At 36.1% G+C, this 20,027-nt stretch overlaps 1 protein-coding gene across 5 annotated transcripts in view; it reads right to left on the bottom strand.

Annotated features, from left to right (window-relative positions):
- The window catches only part of EXOC6B (exocyst complex component 6B), a 727,664-nt gene that overhangs the window by 147,499 nt on the left and 560,138 nt on the right, over nt 1–20,027 (bottom strand). The window contains exon 21 of one of the 5 annotated variants that reach the window (XM_059942980.1): nt 19,054–19,084. The exons of the other annotated variants lie outside the window; for them this stretch is intronic. Coding sequence (XP_059798963.1) covers nt 19,076–19,084 — 9 coding nt within the window. The 3' untranslated portion in view covers nt 19,054–19,075. Of the gene's footprint in view, nt 1–19,053; nt 19,085–20,027 lie in introns of those variants that run through there. 5 annotated transcript variants of the gene reach the window in all.

Genomic DNA, 20,027 nt, shown 5'->3' with positions numbered 1-20,027 from the left:
CTAATAGCATTAATGTAGATTGGTGCTTTTTAAACTTTAATATGTATATCAATCACCTGAGTATCTTGTTTAAGTAAGTCCAGAGTAGGGCAAGAGATTCTACATTTCTAACAATTCCTGGATGAGAAGTGTGCAGACCATGCTTTGGTAATTATGTGACAACCTGTTCACAAGCAAATAATAGATCCAAATAGACCTTTCTTTTCAGAGTTAGGTACATAGTTTTAAGGAAAAGGAAGAAAAGAAACATGTAAGACATGGAAAAATTTGGTAACTTAATAGAATACACATGGAGTTTATAATAAAAAGAAAGTAAACTATAGAAATAAACTTTAGCACAGAAGAAAATTTTAATGTTTTCAATAGATTTCAAGGAATGATAGATTCTCTGTGGGAAAGAGTTGAAAAATAAAAATACAGAACACAACAGAAAGAGTATTAGTTTCATGGAATTCTAAAATGAGGTAGATGATACAAGAGATGGTAAAGAAATAAAAATGCAAGTAAAACTACAATCTGCCCTACAAAGTGAAGTATAGAATCAATATTGAAAATAGAAAAACCCGATAGATTTAACCATTTGGTTGGAGATGTTTCCTCTGAAAGCAGAGGAAAGGACAGAAGGAAGAACATAATAGTGAATATAAAGTTTTGATGACATATAGATTATTCAAATCTATGAAGAAGACAAGAGCATAGAAAATAAATTAATAAAATAGAAAAAAAATTGAGCAGTGCAAAGACCTAAGCATACAGAGTAGAAAGATTCACCATATAACTAGCAAACTTAATGAAAAGAGATCAATACCTAGATATATATCCTGGGGAATCTGTTAAATTTCAAGGATAAGGAAATAAACTTATAAATATGTGGGTAGCAAAAGAGGTAAATTACCAAGTAACAAAAATCAGGCTGGCCACAAAGCAATGTCCAAGAGGAAAAAAGGATATGACCCAGGAAATTTATTCTCTTCAAGTTGTTATTTCCATGTGACATTAAAAAAGAGAGATTTTCAAGTAAATAAATACATACAAAATCTACTTCAATCTACTCCTGAAAATATTACGCAAAGACACCCGCTAGTCTACCAAGAATTCATGAATGGAAAAATCATGTTGTCAATGTGGTCTGTGTTCTGATAATGAACACAGAAATCAGTCAAACATATTAAATCTAAAAATTGCTATAAATATAACTATAAAACAGGACACGAATGCCAACACTAATTCCTGAAAGGACTCCCATCCCTAATTCAGGTTAGGTGTGTACTGTGTGCCCTGATTTCCTTTTATAGCATTTCTCATACTGTATTGTCATCTCCCGTTTAAACTTTCTAGTTCTCTCACTAAGCAATTGTCACTTACCTACCCCTCCTCTCTCCAGGTTTCTTACTGACAATATATATATTTTATATATCGGGATACTACTATATGTATACTACTGTAGTATATATACAAGTATCAATAGCAAAAGCAAGGTTGAGGGAAACGACTAGGAGAAGAAAAATCATGCTTATTTATTCAGATGGGAGAGGAGCAGGAATAAATAGATAATGTCTCATACATGAATGAGAAAATAAAATTAAGTATGGTAAAACTAAAAATTAGTAGAAATAAAAGTATAACACATATCTTCTGTTTACTAGAGAAAATAAAAAACAATGAAAACATAGTAGGCCAAAGAGCAGAAGAGAGGAAACAAGCAAAATAGCAAGAAAATATAAAAATATGAATATAAAACAAGATAACAAAAGCTATTCATTCATGTACTTTCCTTCCACTAAGGAGACGGCAACAAAGACAAAGTCACTGCCTCCTCACCCAGGAAGTTTTCTTTGTGATTCGGGTCCAAAACTGAGTATTGGGCAAGGGTGGGGGTGGGAAGCAGTTCCGAGCAATAATTTTGGGGAAATATTTATGATCAAATATGTAGTGGAAATATCAGGTTCAGTAACCAAGAAATTGATCCTTTATCTCCAAATTAAAAATATCCAGATTAAAATAAAATACCAAAACAAAGAATAAAATACCTACCATACCTCTAGAACAGTTACGCCTCACTTCATCGTGGGCAAAGAGTGTATCTCATTCCCTAGTTTGCCATAGCACTCCTTGAGTTCTAGACTGCTGCTTCTGAGAGATGCAGAAGACATAAATCCAGCTGATCCAAACTAGGACAAATTAGGTAATTTCTCACTTTTCTAATGCAGTAAAATTAAAACAAACACATACCTTTCAGTGTTATGTGATGATCTGTCTGTTGCCTACCACCCACCTCTTTCTAGCCTGTCAGTAAGTAGGGCTCTCAAAAGTCATGCTAAACTAAATAGAATGGAGTAGATGGACTGAACTTTACATAGCAGAAAGTCAACTTGAAGATGAACCCTCTAATACAAAATCCTTTTTGTGATATGAAAAGGTTAGTCAGCTCTGCACTCAACAGGACCCTCACTTTTGGTCACATCAGTTCTATTATAATTAACCTCCTTTCCCCAAAATGGGAAACTACTGTTTTGGAACCTGACAGCTTTTAAGTTGCAAGGGCCCCTAGACAACAAGGAACAAATTCAGTAAGACTGGGCCTAGGTTATTTGGGTCAATATCAGGCAGCTGAGATTGAGAACAAGGTTTCTTAAGAAAAGTAGGCGTTCAGAGGCACCTGGTAGAGAGGCTGGGAGCAGATGCATCATACATTTTTTTCTTTCAATAAACCCAATGTGTGCATATATCTAAAGGATGAAGGAGCTTCTGAACAGAACAACTACAAATTACAAACATTTATTGAATGTTTATCATATGACAAGTAGTATGCTAAGCACTCTGCATGGATTAGCTTATTTAATCGTGACAACAAGCATATGAGGTAGCTACTGTTATTATGTGTATTTTACAAGTGAAGAAATTGAAGCACAGAAAGGTTATGAACTTGTTCAGAGTTATACTGCTAAGTTTATGTAGGTGAATGCCAGGTTAGCTTCGGCTCTGAGGCTAGTGGGGGAATGATTTCGTGGGAATGCCTAAAACAATTAAGTTGAAAAAATATATGGTGTAAGAGTGAGTGTCTGAGTGCGTGTTTGTAGGTATGTGTATGATGCTTTTTTGTTCCTCTCCAATGTTTGATCAAGTTATATGCTTTATATAGTTGTTCCTTTTGAACCCTATGAAGGAAGGTTAGGGGATTTGTCTTCATGGAATGTTAACTGTGTTCATGTGAATACTAAAATTATATAGTCAAATTATCCACCTAAGACTGCAGCGTTAAGTGGATTACAGTGCTAAGATAGATAGATTCTGTGTTCAACATGAAGGATCTATAAGAAGATACTTCCAGCATATAGTTACACAAAGCTTCCCTCTAATGTATTCCACCAAATTACTTGTCTGCTCTAATAAATAGCAAGTTTCAATATATTATTATGCTCCTAATTTTTAGGAAACTAATTTCTACTGATTCTTCAAATTAATTTAGGTTTGTTAAAACTCTGAACACTAGCTGATTAGATTCAAACTATCTCAAGAAGCCAGTGAAATAAAAGGATTATATTTCTAGGGCTCAGAAATCTGTTCTAATTTATATATATATAGCACATAACTGGGGCCTCCTGTCTTGTTCTTCTATTCCAAAAGGTGGAGCAAGCAGCATGGTCCCAAAGACCTAAAAATTCTGAATGTTTTTCCTCTTGGGAAGAGCAGGCCCAGCTGAAGGAAAGGAAGAACTTTTCCTACCCCAAATAGGCTGACTCATATTAAGACATATCTCAAGATATATTCATATATATTGCCCACTTAAATATATTTACAAAAAAGGGGGTAAATAATTCATAGATCAGAAATAAAAAGAAAATGTATACCTTTATAATCCAATATCCTCATTTCACAGTTAACAGAACTGAGTCTAAGAAACATAAATGACATAAATGTTTCCTATGTTTACTATTAAAAAATACATTTTATACAATTGTATCATTATGGATGTGCCATTTTCTGATTTTTTAAACATTACTTTGTTGTACATTTTACGTGTATTATTCCCCTCACATGCACTAACACAGTCCATAATTTTGTGATTTTAGTTACAATATTCAATTTTGATTAACACACAACAGTTTAACTCCTCAACTGTTAGATATTTACAGTTTCTCATTTTTCTTTATTAAAAATATTGATGGTGCAGCTACAAATATCTTATGTATAACAGTACTTCTCTTTTACCCCCTTTGTGTAATTTTATGAAAATAAAGAGTATTTTTAGGTCAAAAATAGTGGTCATTTTATGATCTTCATTGTATACTGCTAAATTCCTCTCCAAAAAGACTGGCAATTTACTCAATTACGTCTAAGCCTACATCTCCAAAAATCCTAGTCTTCTCTTGTAACTGGTAGTGAGTTTCCATATGCTCTCAATCTCTATAATTCTGGGAAAATGTGATAATGGTTCCTAATTACTAGTTATGAATTTCTAGATAATGCTATTAAAACTGAATTTGATTTTATTTAAGATATTTACATCTATGCTTATAAATGAGATTCCTCTCATGTTGCTTTTTTAGGTGCTCACTTTAGCACACATTTTAGGATCAAATTTATCTCACATAATAAACTAAGGAACCTCCTAGTTTGTTTTCCCAAGTCTGTCAAGCCCTCCTTCAACTCCTCCACATTGCAATCAGAACAACCTTTTAAAACTCAAGTCTCGAAGACCTACTAGAGAATGGACTTGAGGATACGGGGAGGGGGAAGGGTAAGCTGGGACAAAGTGAGAGAGTGGCATGGACATATATACTCTACCAAACGTAAAATAGATAGCTAGTGGGAAGCAGACGCATAGCACAGGGAGATCAGCTTGGTGCTCTGTGACCTCCGAGAGGGGTGGGATAGGGAGGGTGGGAGGGAGGGAGACACAAGAGGGAAGAGATATGGGGACATATGTATATGTATAACTGATTCACTTTGTTATAAAGGAGAAACTAACACACCATTGTAAAGCAATTATACTCCAATAAAGATGTTTTAAAAAAACAAAACAAAACTCAAGTCTCATTATATCCCTTTCTTAACATCTTTAATGGTCTCCCATTACTTTTATGATACAGTCCAAAAATCCTAACTTGCTCTATATGGTTCTGGAACATCTGGCCATGTATATCTCATTCTCTCCTACTTTGGGGTCTTCAAATGCATGCACCTTGGGACTGCCACTCCCTCTCCCAGCTAAATTTTATGGAGCTACTCTTAAATGTCACTGAAGTCCACCACTAATTTAGAGCTCCCTCACTATCCAGCTCACCTTATTCAAAATTACTTATTGAATGTCTGATCCCTCTGGTAAACTGCAGAAAACTCTAGAAAAGCAAAGACCCTTTTTTCAGGTGAGCAGTAAGCAGGCATTCTTTACCTCAGGAGTTTGAGAACTTGATACTGTATATACTGTCTCCCTACTAGAGTATAAACCAAAGATAAGGACCAGTTCTTATGTATCTCTTCCACCCAAAGTTTAGCATAGCATCTTACACTCAATTAAGAGTTCAGTGGATTTATATCAACATGTAATACAAAGAGCAAACTTAGTAAAGTCTGTGTCTAGCAAATACTCCTTAATATTATAACATAAAACATTATAAATATGTTTATACGATAGAACATAAATTAGAAGAGGCCATCACACATCACAAAAACATAGCCATACGGACTTCTAGAGTCCATTGTTGAAAACTCATCAGAAATGCTGAGTTAAAATAGTTGACTCATTGGAAAGACTTATAAAATTGAATAAGTTAAGTCCTTTAAATACTTTGAAGTGAAGAAATCTCCTCTGCAGAGACTTCAAAGAAGGAAAACCCAGCAAAGATCACAACACCTAAATATTTTCTGCTTTTTCCACTTGCTTTATTATGTCCAAATAATCCTAAAGTCTCCAGGAAATGCCCATGTGTCCCCTGGCATACGCCCAACCAGAACTATCAACCCCAAACACTACCTCCTTTACACGACAGTGGAGCATCTCTTTAAACATCTCATCCCTGGATTCTCATGTTTTATGGCATTATTAACTTTCAAAATCAACTCTCATTTATTGTAGATACACTGAAAGCCTAAACAAAGAGATCTAAAAAGGTAAAAGAGGGACAGCTATGGAATAAATAAGTAATGGGATGGCTATGGAACAGGTAAGTAACAAGGAACACATTAAAGTAAAACAATGTTTCTAACTGATCAACTTCTGCTACCAAAAGCACATCTGTACGGTGAGAATAACAGGAGTATCCACCTCACAGAGGTATTATAAGAAATAAATGAGTTAATGCACATGAAATGCTTAGTGTCTGGCACTACTATCATGTTATTTTTTTTATTTCTCATTAGGCAGCTAGAAGTTATAAAGTAAGTTAAGTAAATAAAAACCTGGGCCAGCATTCTGGGCCAAGAAGAGACCTCCTAGTTTATTCATGGCTGACGACAGCCTCTATATATGTACATTTCTAGGGAAGTTCCTGATATCCCAACATTATTACTTTCCCCATCCTAATAGGCGGGAAGCTCTTCATAACATCTAAAACTATGTTAGTTAAAAATTTTTGTCTACTTCTTTTATTTTTTATTAGTAGGAAAAGAAAGGTGGTTTCTGTCATTTAAATGAAAATGATGACTTTAAACGTATAAGGGAAGTACGTAAATCAAATTGCTTTTATTGTCATTAGAAAAAAATAATTTCTACTAACATAAAAAGATGGCAAATCTGAAAGAAAAGTAATAAAAAACCTTAGGAAATAAGTCATCTCAAGCAGAATCATGGGGAATCAAAGAATAACCTTACATTACAGACTGAATGTTTTGAGTCTCCCTGTCAATTCATCCTAACCCCTGATGTGATGGTACTGGGAAATGGGGCCTTTGGAAAACAATTAGGTCACGATGGTGGAGGCCTCATTAAATGGGATTAGTGCCCTTATAGACAGCTCCCTCATTCCTTCTGCCATGTGAGGACACACCAAGAAGACGACCATCTATGAACTAGGAAGCAGGCTCTCACCAGACACCAAAGCTGCCAATGCCTTGATACTGGACTTCCCAGACTTCAGAATTGTAAGAAATAAATGTTTGGGAACTCTACCTAAGGCACTGTGGTAACCTAAATGGGAGGGAAGTCCAAAAGGGAGGGGATATCTGTATGTGCATGGCTGATTCCTTTTGTTGTGCAGTGGAGGCTAACACAACACTGTAAAGCAACCACACTACAATAAAAATTAATAATAAAAAAAGACATTATGTTAGCCTTGTTAAGAAACTGAAACTTGATTTTAAGTGCAATGGGAAACCACTGGAGGATTCTGATCAAGAAAGTGACATAAAATGTTTTTAAAAAAGGAGAGAGAAAATTGGTCATAAATTAGATATAACCAAAGGAAAAAACACTTGAAGTTCATTTTCTAAAAACATAAGTAATTTGTGTTTTAAGACTGCAGAACCTATTGTACAATAATCTAATCTACTAAAGTTGTCACTAAAAACAGGTTGAAATAATTTCAATTTGAAGTTAGATGAATTGCACTGATTAAGCTCTTACTAGTACAAATATATTACAACCCAGGAGGGCCCTGAGCGAGAACAAGCAATTGGCATCAACCTAAGGAAAATACCTCTTACTCAAGAAATTTAATACCAACTGAAAATACTTATAAGATACGTACTGGTAAGAAAACAACTGAGATAAATTTGAAAGCGCTCAACTAGCCTGTTTTGAGCACTGACTGATGTTGGACAAGTTGCTTAATCTCTGTATGCTGTTTCCTATAAGATGAGACATACTAACAGCCTGTAGAGGAGGCAATGTATATAAAGTACTCAAGAGTATTTGGCACAAAGCAAATGCTCAATAAGTATTAGCTGCTGCAATTTAAGAAAAAAAAAAGAAAGAAATTGTTAAGTGATCCGTCTGTGATATTTTTGTTATGGCAGCCCTAACAGACCAAGACTCCCTCTGACCAAGAGGCAATGTTGCTTTCTACAGCAACACAAAACTGCCCTGAAGTTTTCCTGCTTTCATTTTTCTCTACTTCTGTGATCCTAAATGGCCACCTAATGATTTTTATAGGAGAAAAGAGGGACGAAAAACAGGGTGATGGGAAAGAGAAGTTGGAAGGAGAAGAAGATGATTTGGCTACTATAGGGGATTCATTTGGCTCCCACCATTTGGTGCCAACTTGATGATAATCTTCTAATCTCTTCAGAAACTTTGCCTTCAAGTGAACCTCTTGTTATATACCCATCACTAAAATGTGGAGTTATTGAAAATTAGTCTGAACATGCATCCTTACATTTTTGGTTCCTGCCTAGTTCCTTTTGCTTTCTGTCTCTATGAATTTGGCCATTTTGGATATTTCATATAAATGGAATCATACACTTTGTGACCTATTGCATATGACTTCCTTCACTTAGCATAATGTTTTCAAAGCGCCTCCATGTTGTACCAGTATCAGTACTTCATTCCTTTTCATGGCCGAATAATATTCCATTGTATATATAATACATTTGTTTATCCATTCATCAGTTGATGGGCATTTGGGTTGTTTCCCCTTTTGGCTATGGTGATATTGCTGCTATGCATAATCAGTACAAGTTTTTGTTTAAACACCTGTTTTCAATTATTTTGGGTATGTACTCAGGAATGGAATTGCTGGGTCATATGGTAATTCTTTTTAACTTTTTAAAAATCCTGACCTCAGGTTTTCAAAAGGAGAAACTAATCAGGGAATCTCCTGGTGTCAATACTTTTTCCCCCCAACTGAGTCAATAAGTTCTATGAGATACAGACTTGTGGATTGATAAGTATTAATTTAACTAAAAGATTTCAGGAACCACCAAACTGTTTTCCACAGAGGTAGCACCATTTTACATTCCCACCAGCAATGTACAAGGTTCTAATTTCTCTACATCCTCACCAACATTTCTTATTTTCCATTTTATTGATTAAAGTTATCCAGTGGGTACAGAGTAACATTGCATTGTGGTTTTTAATTTACATTTCCCTAATGGTTAATGATGTTGAGCATCTTCTCAGGTGCTTATTGGTCATTTGTATACCTTCTTTGGAGAAATATCTATTTAAATCCTTTGCCCATTCTAAAATTGGTTTTTTTTTTTATTGTTAAGTTGTAAATTCTTTGATATATTCTGGATACTAGTCCCTTAGCAGATATAAGATTTGCAAATATTATCTTCCATTGCATAGGTTGTTTTTTACTTTCTTGATAGTGTCTTTTGAAACAAAAAAGTTTTAATTCTGATGAAGTCTAACTTACCTATTTTTCTTTCGTTGCTTGTTTCTTTGATATCATATTTAACTATGGTGCTTCTTTTGATAGCTAAAATATGTCAATGTTGGCTTTAATTCTTATTATATTAATCACTATAATTATCAACTTACTACCATATGCCAGGCATTGTATGTGTGCTCTTTCAGTTCCTTCTCCCCCTCTCTCTCTCTTGCTCTTATTCTCATTCTCCCTCTCTCTGACCCAGTTGGTATTGGGCCATTTTCTAGAGAAAAAAAAAAAGTTCAAAAGGGGAATTTCTCAAAGTCATTCAGTAGGATATGATAGAGGCAAGATTCAAATCCAGCTTTGTCTAATTGTACAGACCATACTCTTTTTTCTCTACTTTACTGCATTTCATTATTAAATAGCATAATATAAAGTTTTTGATTTTGGCAACAAAAGAGGGAATGCATGTTGTATTAGTTTTCTATTGCCTCCATAATAGAGTGCCACAAATTTAGTGGTCTAAGCAACACAAATTTAGTATCTTATAGTTCTATAGGTCAGAAGTACAACACGGGTTTCCACCAACAAAAATCAAGGTGTTGGCAGGGCTGCATTCCTTTCTGGAGCCTCGAGGGGAGGACTGGTTTCCTTGCCCATTTAGGTTGTTGACAGAATTCAGTTTCTTGTGGTTATGGGACTGAGATCCCCCTTTCCTTGCTGGCTGTCAGCTATTCCTAGTCACTCCTAGCCTCTGGAGGCCACCTATACTCTTTTGCTCACGGCCTCATTCTTCCACCTTCTAAACCAACAAGGTTGGTCAAACCCCTCTCACACTTCGAATTTCTCTTTTTGCTTCCATCTTGTCTCTCTGACCCACTCTTCCGCCTCTCTCTTCTGCTTTTAAGGACTCACAGGATTAGATTCGACTCACCCAGATAATTCCAGGATAATCTGCTCAAGGTCCTTAACAACACAACATCTGTGAAATCTCTTTTGTCCTAAAGGTAGCATGGACAGGTCACAGGGATTAATATGTGGACATCTTTGGGGGAACAGGGTATTTATTCTGCTGTACACACACATACACACACACACACACACACACATACCCTTATGTTTTTTCCTCAGCTAGGTAAATATACAGAGTAAGGAGAACAGAGGACTAACAGAACTGATAGAACAGAAGACTGGTAGAGCCCTTGAAGTACGATATTAAGGGATAGGCAGAAGAAAAGAAACCCCCCCACTCCCGCCCCCTGAAAAAAAGAGCCTGAGAAGAAGCAATCGAAGAGGAAGATCCAGAGGTATCTTAAAGATTCTTGCGTGAAGTTCTGCCTGCTCTTGACTTACTGATTTCCTCTTTTAACTTGGAAACAATTCTCTCAAAGCTCTTTTGCCCAGTCTTTTACCTCCTAATCCAGCCATCGTTAATAGTGCTGATTCTTGGGCAGTGACCAGACAAATTTCAATTCTGCACATAATATCCTGAAATATCTCAGAACACTGAGCCAATGAATTGCTAAATTGGCTGAACATTCAGAGACCTCTTTTCCAGGAACATCTTGCTCCAGGCAATAGAATAATAGATCATGCTAAAACTCCCTAAAGCAAGGTAGCTGTGGAAAACTGCAATACCTTGATGGCAGATTCCACTGCTGGCAAGTAAGATCCTGACCTCAGGTTTTCAAAAGGAGAAACTAAGCAGGGAATCTCCTGGTGTCAATACTTTTTCCCCCCAACTGAGTCAATAAGTTCTATGAGATACAGACTTGTGGACTGATAAGTATTAATTTAACTAAAAGATTTCAGTGGATCCTGTGTTATAAGCTGAGGATCATCAGTGACAGTAAAGCCAAAAAGCTTCCTATTAAATACATGCTATCTTCTAAAATTGAAATATAGGCATATAGGAATTCTAAGCAAGTACATATAAGAAGTTAAGGAAGAAACCATCTTGAAGAGGGTAAGTTTAAAGCTAGTAAGGATGATCCAAAATCACAGGACACAAGAGATCAAACAGAACATGAAGATTAACCTAATCTTTTCATTTTACATTGGGGAAATTAAAATACAAGGAAGGTACTTTTCCAAAATAACCTAGTTGCTGGCAACATCACAGATATCCTGACTTCCCCTTCAATATTCTACATCCTGGGATGGTCCATAGGGGGTGGCTCTACTATCAGTTGCTAAATGGATTCTTTTCTCAGCCACTTTATTCTGGGACCTCAGTGAGGACGACAAAAATGTGGGTGAAGCACTGCCACTAACCATGCTTTAACACTGTGAGCAATTCTAGCCTCGCTCTACTGGAAACTCAGTTCTATGACCTCTGAGGCTAAACGACATCTTTTCAAATGTACTAGGGGATGACTTATGAAAACCAATGAACTCTAGGTCGCTCCCAGGGGCCAGCATGCCTTGAAGACCAGGAGACAGTACACAACTCAAAACTCAATAGCTCTGCATAAGAGATTTTGAGGTGTGTGTATGAATGTAAAATTACCACTAGATTCTAGGGAACGAAAGTGGGAAAGAGGAAGTAGGAAAAAAGGTGAATAGTTTCACCTCTGCCACCTCTGATTTTTGCCAAGATTTTTTTAGTTCTACTACCTCATGAAAAGCGGGAGCCACAATAAAGAAATCTCTGAAACTTATGCTCCCCAGCACGCTACAGGATACAACTAACATAAAACCACAGCTCTTTTCTTCTGTTCCAGACTGGGAAATTAAAAAAAACCCAAAAAACCCACATTTTAAGGAGTCGGCCTATGTAGGCCACCCAACCCAAGCATCTATGCAATTAGCCAGTCACAGATTTAACAATTAAATCCTACCATCCCTGTCCAGGCAACTTGCCACTTAAGGATAGTGAGCTGTTGCCAGTTGCCTTTTGTAAAAGAAGTGGGAGACTTCAGCAGGCTAGATCCTCCACAGATCACCCTCCTTTCTCTGGGTTTCTGTGGGCCTAAAGCCCTCCAGACACGAACAACTGTATTGAGAAAGGAGATGAAGAAAAAGGATGTGAAGAAAGCCACAAAGGGACTAAATAGCCTTGAATATCTTATTTCAGATTTCTCTGCCACTTCTCAGGATGAGCTACTGAATTTATAGATTCTAATTGTAGGTTACACAGTTAAAATATCTCTTGCTGTTGTTGTTATACAAAGTACTGTATTTGGACTACCTCGATGCCTCTCTCTCCTTGGTATATTCACACTCATTATCCAGCGTGTCACATTCACCTGGTATCCTCTGATTTCCCAGACTCTCCATATCTCATCATACTCTACTGTACTCTGCTGGAAAAAGAGGTTACTCTGCCCCTGCGTAACATTAAAAGCCCTCTGTAAAAGTCACAACATGCTTTTGCAATCAGGAGTCAATTTTCCATTTACCAAAACACGGCTCCCCAACATGTTCTGTTGACTTACTCTGACCATTTTTAAGTGACTTCTGCATTTCTTGATAAGCTGGGTTGCCTTAAGTCTCACTGCCAACTTGTGATCAGAAACTGTGGCACCTGGCTCACAGTCTACCTCTCCAGACTTAATATCATCATCATCACCAACATCTGGGTAATATGTGATTCGAGAGAGACATTTATCAGCAGGTATCTATCAGTCTATATTATGAAACAAAGAAATCCACAACCAAGAACAATTTTAGGAAATATCCTTTTTCTACTTCATTGAAAGATATAGAGTCCACTATGTACAACACACTTTTAAACTGCTGATTAAAAACTTTCTGAAATCCCTACTTTTAATGGTGTATATCAGGTTGCTTTGTAGAACAATTCATGTCTAAAAGGCTATTAACCTGTAAATACTTAAAACTAAGGCAAACATGTAGAGATTACATTTTTTTCCTTCAACAATACTTCCTGAAGGCCTACCATATGCTAGGAATTGTTCTAGGCACTAAGAATAAAGTTGTTCACAAAATGGGCAAAATCTCTACTCCCATGAAATCATCTTCTAGTGGAGGGAAAACAAATTAAATAAGATATGTAAGATATATAATATACTAGAAGATAATAAATTGTTCAGAGAAAAATGAAACAGGGAAAAGGATAGAGTTTTGCTTTGGTTTTGGTTTGGTGGTGGGGTGGCAGGGGTAGTGGGAGAGTGAAATTACAACCTTAAATAGGAAAGGCCTCTATGAAAAGGTGAACTTTAAATGACTTGCATAAAGACCGGAGGAGGATAAAGGAGCAAGCACTACAGGTATCTGGTTTCTGGATATATTTTGAAGGGAGAGAAAACACGGCTTGCTGACAGACTGGATGTGGGAAGTGAGAGAAAGAAAGGAGTCAAGGATGACTTCAAGATTTCTATTCCTAGAAGAAAGACCAGAATTGCCATTAATTGAGGTGAAGAAGACTGCAGAAGGAACAGGCAGGAACTTAGTTTTAGAACATTTTAAATTATAATAGGATATAACACATTAAGAGTTTTTTTTTATTATTTATACAGGATGAAGACAAGTATATTTCTGGCATGGAGAATAAGGCCATGTTACATTTTCAACGCATTAATCACTTTTATTCAAAATTCCTAACTGCCTCAGCAGGAATTATTTGTAAACTAGAAGTCATTCTAAAAAAGATTTCAACATCTTAAATTGGTTTCAGAGTTTGGACTGACATTCTGCATAATTTTGGAGCTCAGTTAGGTGGGATACATGCATCTCAGACAGATATAACAAGAATGAAATGCTGGATGAACTCTAAGGGTGCACGTGCATTAAGAAAAATGGTCCCCATCTGGGCATAGAAATAAAAAGGGAACACCTGATACTTGAACCCAGGTGCTCACCAGGGTTGGAAGAATATGACCAAGTGTTTCATCTGAGAAGTTATCTCCTGTTGAAGCAGTGAGAATAATTTACCAGGTGAGGAGCTATTTTCCTTTTCAGCATGAACCGCCTAGCTGCACGGTGCTGTTCCTAGGTAGGCTTCCCTCATGACTCTCACTATAGAATGTCTTCCTTATGCTAGGGTACAGGGACTACCAGCTAAGTTCCCTTTCCCCATATGTGGTCCTTCCTTTCCTCAGGGTTGTGACCTCTGTACTTCATTTAACAAGATTAAAGTGAAAATGAAGAGCATGGTGTGGGAGGAAAATAATGAACACTATTTGTTTAAGGGCGTTTGAGTACAAATATTATTCAGAAATTCAATCTAATTCCATTTACTTCTGAAATGACACAAAACAATATTAAGTCAATGCATTCAGAAAATAGTTATGAAAGCATAATACCTAATAGGAACTATGTTACCCACTGGAGGAGGGGGAATTTGAGGATAAATGAAACAGGGATCCTGCCCTTGGTGAACTCAGAATCTAATGGGGAAGGCAGATGATTAAACAAGTAATTACAAAGGAATTAGTAATGAAGGGACATATAAAATGTCAGGGATCCGAAGGGGGAACAATTAAATCTGTCTGAGGAGGTTGGGAAGAATTTATAAAAGAGATGACATTTGAGCCAAGCAGTTTAGGAAGGGAAGGAGTTTGTCACTTTATTAAGGGAGAGCACTCTGTGACAGGCAGAGGGGGCCTAAAGCTTGTCCAGTTTTTGGATCAGGGAGGTGTAAAGAGTGGTCCTGGTAGGGGTTATAGGGGGAAAAATGACAGGAAAAGGAGACGAGAGCGAAAAGCTGGGACCAAACTTGCTTTGCTAGGAGTTTGTCCTTTGTTCACTGGGCAACAGAGAGCTCTCAGGCTTTTTAAGCAGGTAAGTGACATAATCATAATTGTGTTTTTAAAAATCAGTAGGTAGCAGAACGAAAGAAAAGAAATAAAAGATTCTCAATGGTAGTAGCATAAGACAGATCAAGAGAAGAAGTAAGGGGGCTTCCCTGGTGGCGCAGTGGTTGAGAATCTGCCTGCCAATGCAGGGGACACGGGTTCGAGCCCTGGTCTGGGAGGATCCCACATGCCGCGGAGCAACTAGGCCCGTGAGCCACGACTACTGAGCCTGCGCGTCTGGAGCCTGTGCTCCGCAACAAGAGAGGCCGCGATAGTGAGAGGCCCGCGCACCGCGATGAGGAGTGGTCCCCACTTGCCGCAGCTGGAGAAAGCCCTCGCACAGAAACGAAGACCCAACACAGCCAAAAATAAATAAATTTTAAAAAAAAAAAGAGAAGAAGTAAGAATAAAATAGTTTCATACTTAATAGAAAGAACCATGAACATACCCACTATCCACTTCCATTCGCCTTCCCCATTCCCCAAGCCTATCATTACCTCCTCCAGTGAAATTAACCGTCTTCTTTCACTATCATTTCATCAAACAGACAGGGAAAGAAAAGAGGTTCACACAGATAGATAGATATAGCAAGGTGGCATTCCAGAGAAAACACATGTAAAACCACCTTCTCTCTTTTAATGATTTCTATCAGAGGTTATAAGGGAAGGAAAAATTAAGAGCATCATATGGAACTCTAATCACACTTGGATTTAGAACAGGGAAGCACACACACTACAAATGCTGTATTGACAAATGATTAGCAGTATACACTCTAAAAAGAACGATATGTCTCCCCTTGCCTCATAACACACATTCACTTTCAGTGATGTTGCTCATTTACTATTGCCTGAGAAAGTCCTTTGTAATATAGCCTTGGTGTACCAGTAGCTTCTGAGAACCACTTTCTCCCCATTGTCCCTCCAAGTCTCTTGTGGTGCCAAGTCACAGAATACTACAGACTATACTAGCAGTAGCTTTTAAGGCAGCCAGAACATTGCTGTAGAGAACCTGCTACTTGTCTTCATCAGGCCCAAAGCATCAGAACTCTGGGAAGAATTTGGGAGGCCTCTTTCTGATTGATGTTTAGCTTAGGTGAACACCCACACCTCAATCTTCAGATTAAGTCTCTAGAGCATATTTTTTTAGCATACTCTGGAAAATAGAGACCTCACACCTTAGCTCTTCTAGCCAATAGCAGGCTAATTTGCTTTTTCTATAGTAACACTGGAGACAAACAATGGTTTGAACATTTTTTATTATTAGCAGGGAATTAAATTTCACACACAATTTTAGAGACACCATGAAGAATGAATCTCAAATGTTTTGGTCACAGAATGCTTTTATAAACCTAATAAACAAAAGAAACAAAATCAGCTCCTACTGACCCATTAACCAGAAAGGCAAGAATCATCACTTCTAATGGCTCAGCAATGTCTCCCTCTTTCAAACTCATGCAATGCTTGCACAATACTTAATTTGTCACTTAAACATATGCTACTTTTTACTAGTAGTTAACTTTTATAAATATCAGTCTTGTATTTCTTACTAGATTGTAATAAGCTAAAGTTAAATTAGAGAGGCATCAAATCAGATTGCAAAAAACCTATCACAGGACAGGGCAATGAGAACTGAAAACCAGACATTGACAAATTCATGCCCTTACTGATGTTCATGGGCTACTCAATTTTTTTTAATGTGTAGCAAAAAAAAGACATGGAATAAAAAGATAAAGGTACCCTCTTATACCTATCGTATTAACCAAACACTTAAAATGTATAATTTATAGATTCAATGTTGGTGAGGCTGCTGTAAAACTAGTGCACGAATACACTGCTAGGTATACTTTAAGTTGGTATAATAACCCTTTGTTATAGGAACCAACAATACATTTAAAAGCCATAAAAATGTTTTTTTAACTATTACATAAAGTAATTACCTTAAGGAAAAATTCAGATTAAAAAAAGGTCTTTAAGTATGAACACATATATTATAATTTAAATATAAAAAGAAAACATTAGAAATAACTTGTAAGTTCAAAAATAATACTGGCTAATTAAATGATGGGATATAAAACAGATGTACCATTCATAATAAAAACTCTAAGCAAATTAAGAATTAAAAGGGTGTTTCCCTAGTGGTGCAGTGGTTGAGAATCTGCCTGCTAATGCAGGGGACACGGGTTTGAGCCCTGGTCTGGGAAGATCCCACACGCCACAGAGCAGCTAGGCCCATGAGCCACAATTACTGAGCCTGCGCGTTTGGAGCCTGTGTTCCGCAACAAGAGAGGCCGCGATAGTGAGAGGGCCGCGCACCGCGATGAAGAGTGGCCCCCGCTTGCCACAACTAGAGAAAGCCCTCGCACAGAAACAAAGACCCAACACAGCCATAAAATAAATAAATAAATAAATAAATAAATAAATAAAAGAATTAAAAGAAACTTCCTCAACTGATGAAGAGCATAAAAAACGTACACCTATTATTATATTTAATGGTGTAAGATGGAATACTTTCCCATTAAGATCAGGAATAAGCAAGGATATCTGCTCTCAGCACTTCTATTTAACATTGTACTGGAGGTCCTGGTGCAACAAGGCAAGAAACAGAAGGCATCTACATTGGAAAGGCAGAAGTAAAACTGTCTTAAGACAGATGTCGTAACTGTCTACCTAGAAAATCCCAAAGAATGTATAAAATATTACTAGATCTAATAAATGAGTTCAGAAAGTTTGAGATTCAAGATCAACATAAAAAAACCAATTGTGTTTCTATACACTAGCAATGAACAATTAAAAACTGACATAAAAACAATAGCATTTAAAATGCACATGAAATACTCTGATTAATTCTAACAAAATATTTGCTGAAGATTAATTCTAACAAAATATTTGCAAGATTTGCTGTAAAACTACAAAGCACTGATAAAAGAAATCAAAGACATAAATAAATGGAGAGATAGACTATGTACATGGATTAGAAGACTCGATATTGTCAGAATGCCAATTCTCTCCAAAGTGATCTATGAATTTGATAAAATCCTAGTCAAAATTCCATGAAGGTTTTTTTGTAGGAATTGACAAGCTGATTCTAAAATATATTTGTAAAGGACCTAGAATAAATAAACAATTTTGAAAAAGAAAAAACAGAGGACTCATACCGTAGTACCTGATTTCAAGACTTAATATAAAAGTAAGATCAAGACATAGCAAAAGGATAGACACACAGATCAACAGAACAAAGTATAGAATCCAGAAATAGAACAATACATATATAGTCAGTTGATTTTTGATAAAGGTGTCAAAGCAAATCAATAAAAATACATAATCTTTTTAACAAATGGTGCTGGAACAACTATACATTCTATATAAAAATATGAACCTTGATCATATTGTACATTACATTGAAAAATTAACTCAAAATGTGTCAACAGAGATGAAATGTAAAAAAACCTAACACTATATATAACAGTCCTAGAAGAAAAATAGGAGATAATCTTTGTGACTTTGAGTTAGGCAAAAATTTCTTAACATAGGACACATGGAGCAGGAGCCATGAAAGAAAAAAATGATGTCACTGAGAACTGTATTTTATTAAGATAAAACACTCAAACTTTTAGAGAAATACTATTAAGAAAATTAAAAGCTACAGACTAGGGGGAAAATGTTGCCAAACACATATCTAATAGTGAACTGTTAATCAGAATATATAAAAATCTTTTACAACTCAATAATAATTATTTTTAAAACTGGATGAAGGATTTGAACAAACACTTCACAAAAGAAGAGATACAGATGTCAAATAAGCACAAAAAATAATGTTCAACATCAATAGTCATTACATGAATGCAAATTAAAACCACCACAAGATACTACAACATACCTACTAAAATGGTAAAAATGAAAAGAAAATTGACAACACCAAATATTAGCAAGGGTGCAGAGCAACTGCAACTCTCATATATCGCTGGTGAAAATGTAAAATGGTAAAGCCACTTTGAAAACAGTTTGATAGTTTCTTATAAAGTTAAAAATATACTTACCATATGACTTAGTAATCCCACTCCTAAGTACTCTAGAGAAATGAAAACATATGTCCACATAAAAACCTTTACACAAATCTTTATTGTGGCTTTTTTTTCATGATATCCCCAAACTGGGAACAATCCAAATATTCATCGACTGGTGAATGAGTCAACAAATTATCCCCATAATGGAATATTATTCTGCAATAAAAATGAAGAAACTACTAATATATGCAACAATATGAATGAATCTCAAAAGCATCATGCTAAGTGAAAGAGGCCAAAATGAAGAGTATGGTTCCATTTATATGTATTATTCCATTTAAATGACAAAATTGTAGCATCAGAGATCAGAACAGTCATTGCCAGGAGCTGGGAGTAGGAAGAGGAGACTCACTGCAAAGAGGCATAAAGGAATTTTCTGAGTAATGGAAGCATTCTGCATGTTGATTTGGGTGGTAGTTACACAACTGCACAGGTTTGTAAAAATTTACAGAGCTGTATATCTAAGAAGGATGAATTTTAGTATATGTTAATTATGCCTCAACAAACCAACAAACAAATAAAAGACTGTCACACCAAGTGTTGAAGAGAATGTGGAACAACTGAAACTCTCATTCACTGCTGACAGGTATGGAAAATGGTACAACCACTTTGGAAAATAGTTTGACATTAAAACAAAAAAAAAGTTAAATGTATACTTCAACAATTCCACTCCTAGTATTACTCAAGAGAAATAAAAACATATCAATATATCTACACAAGCACTTGTACATGTATGTTCATTAGCCTTATTCATAATAGTACGAAATTGGAAACAACAGAATGTTCATAAATATAGCAGGTGAATGACCAAATAAAGTATGATATATCCATATAAAGAATATTACTCATCAATAAAAAGGAATGAACTACTGATACATCCAATACCATGGATGAATCTTTTTTTTTAACCTGTGTATGTTTATTTATTTATTTATTTATTTTCTTATT

Source organism: Balaenoptera ricei, chromosome 13 (genome assembly GCF_028023285.1).
Source record: "Balaenoptera ricei isolate mBalRic1 chromosome 13, mBalRic1.hap2, whole genome shotgun sequence".
Lineage (NCBI taxonomy): Eukaryota > Metazoa > Chordata > Mammalia > Artiodactyla > Balaenopteridae > Balaenoptera > Balaenoptera ricei.
The sequence above is the reverse complement of the archived record's forward strand: the minus strand, read 5'-3'. Positions and strand labels throughout refer to the sequence as shown.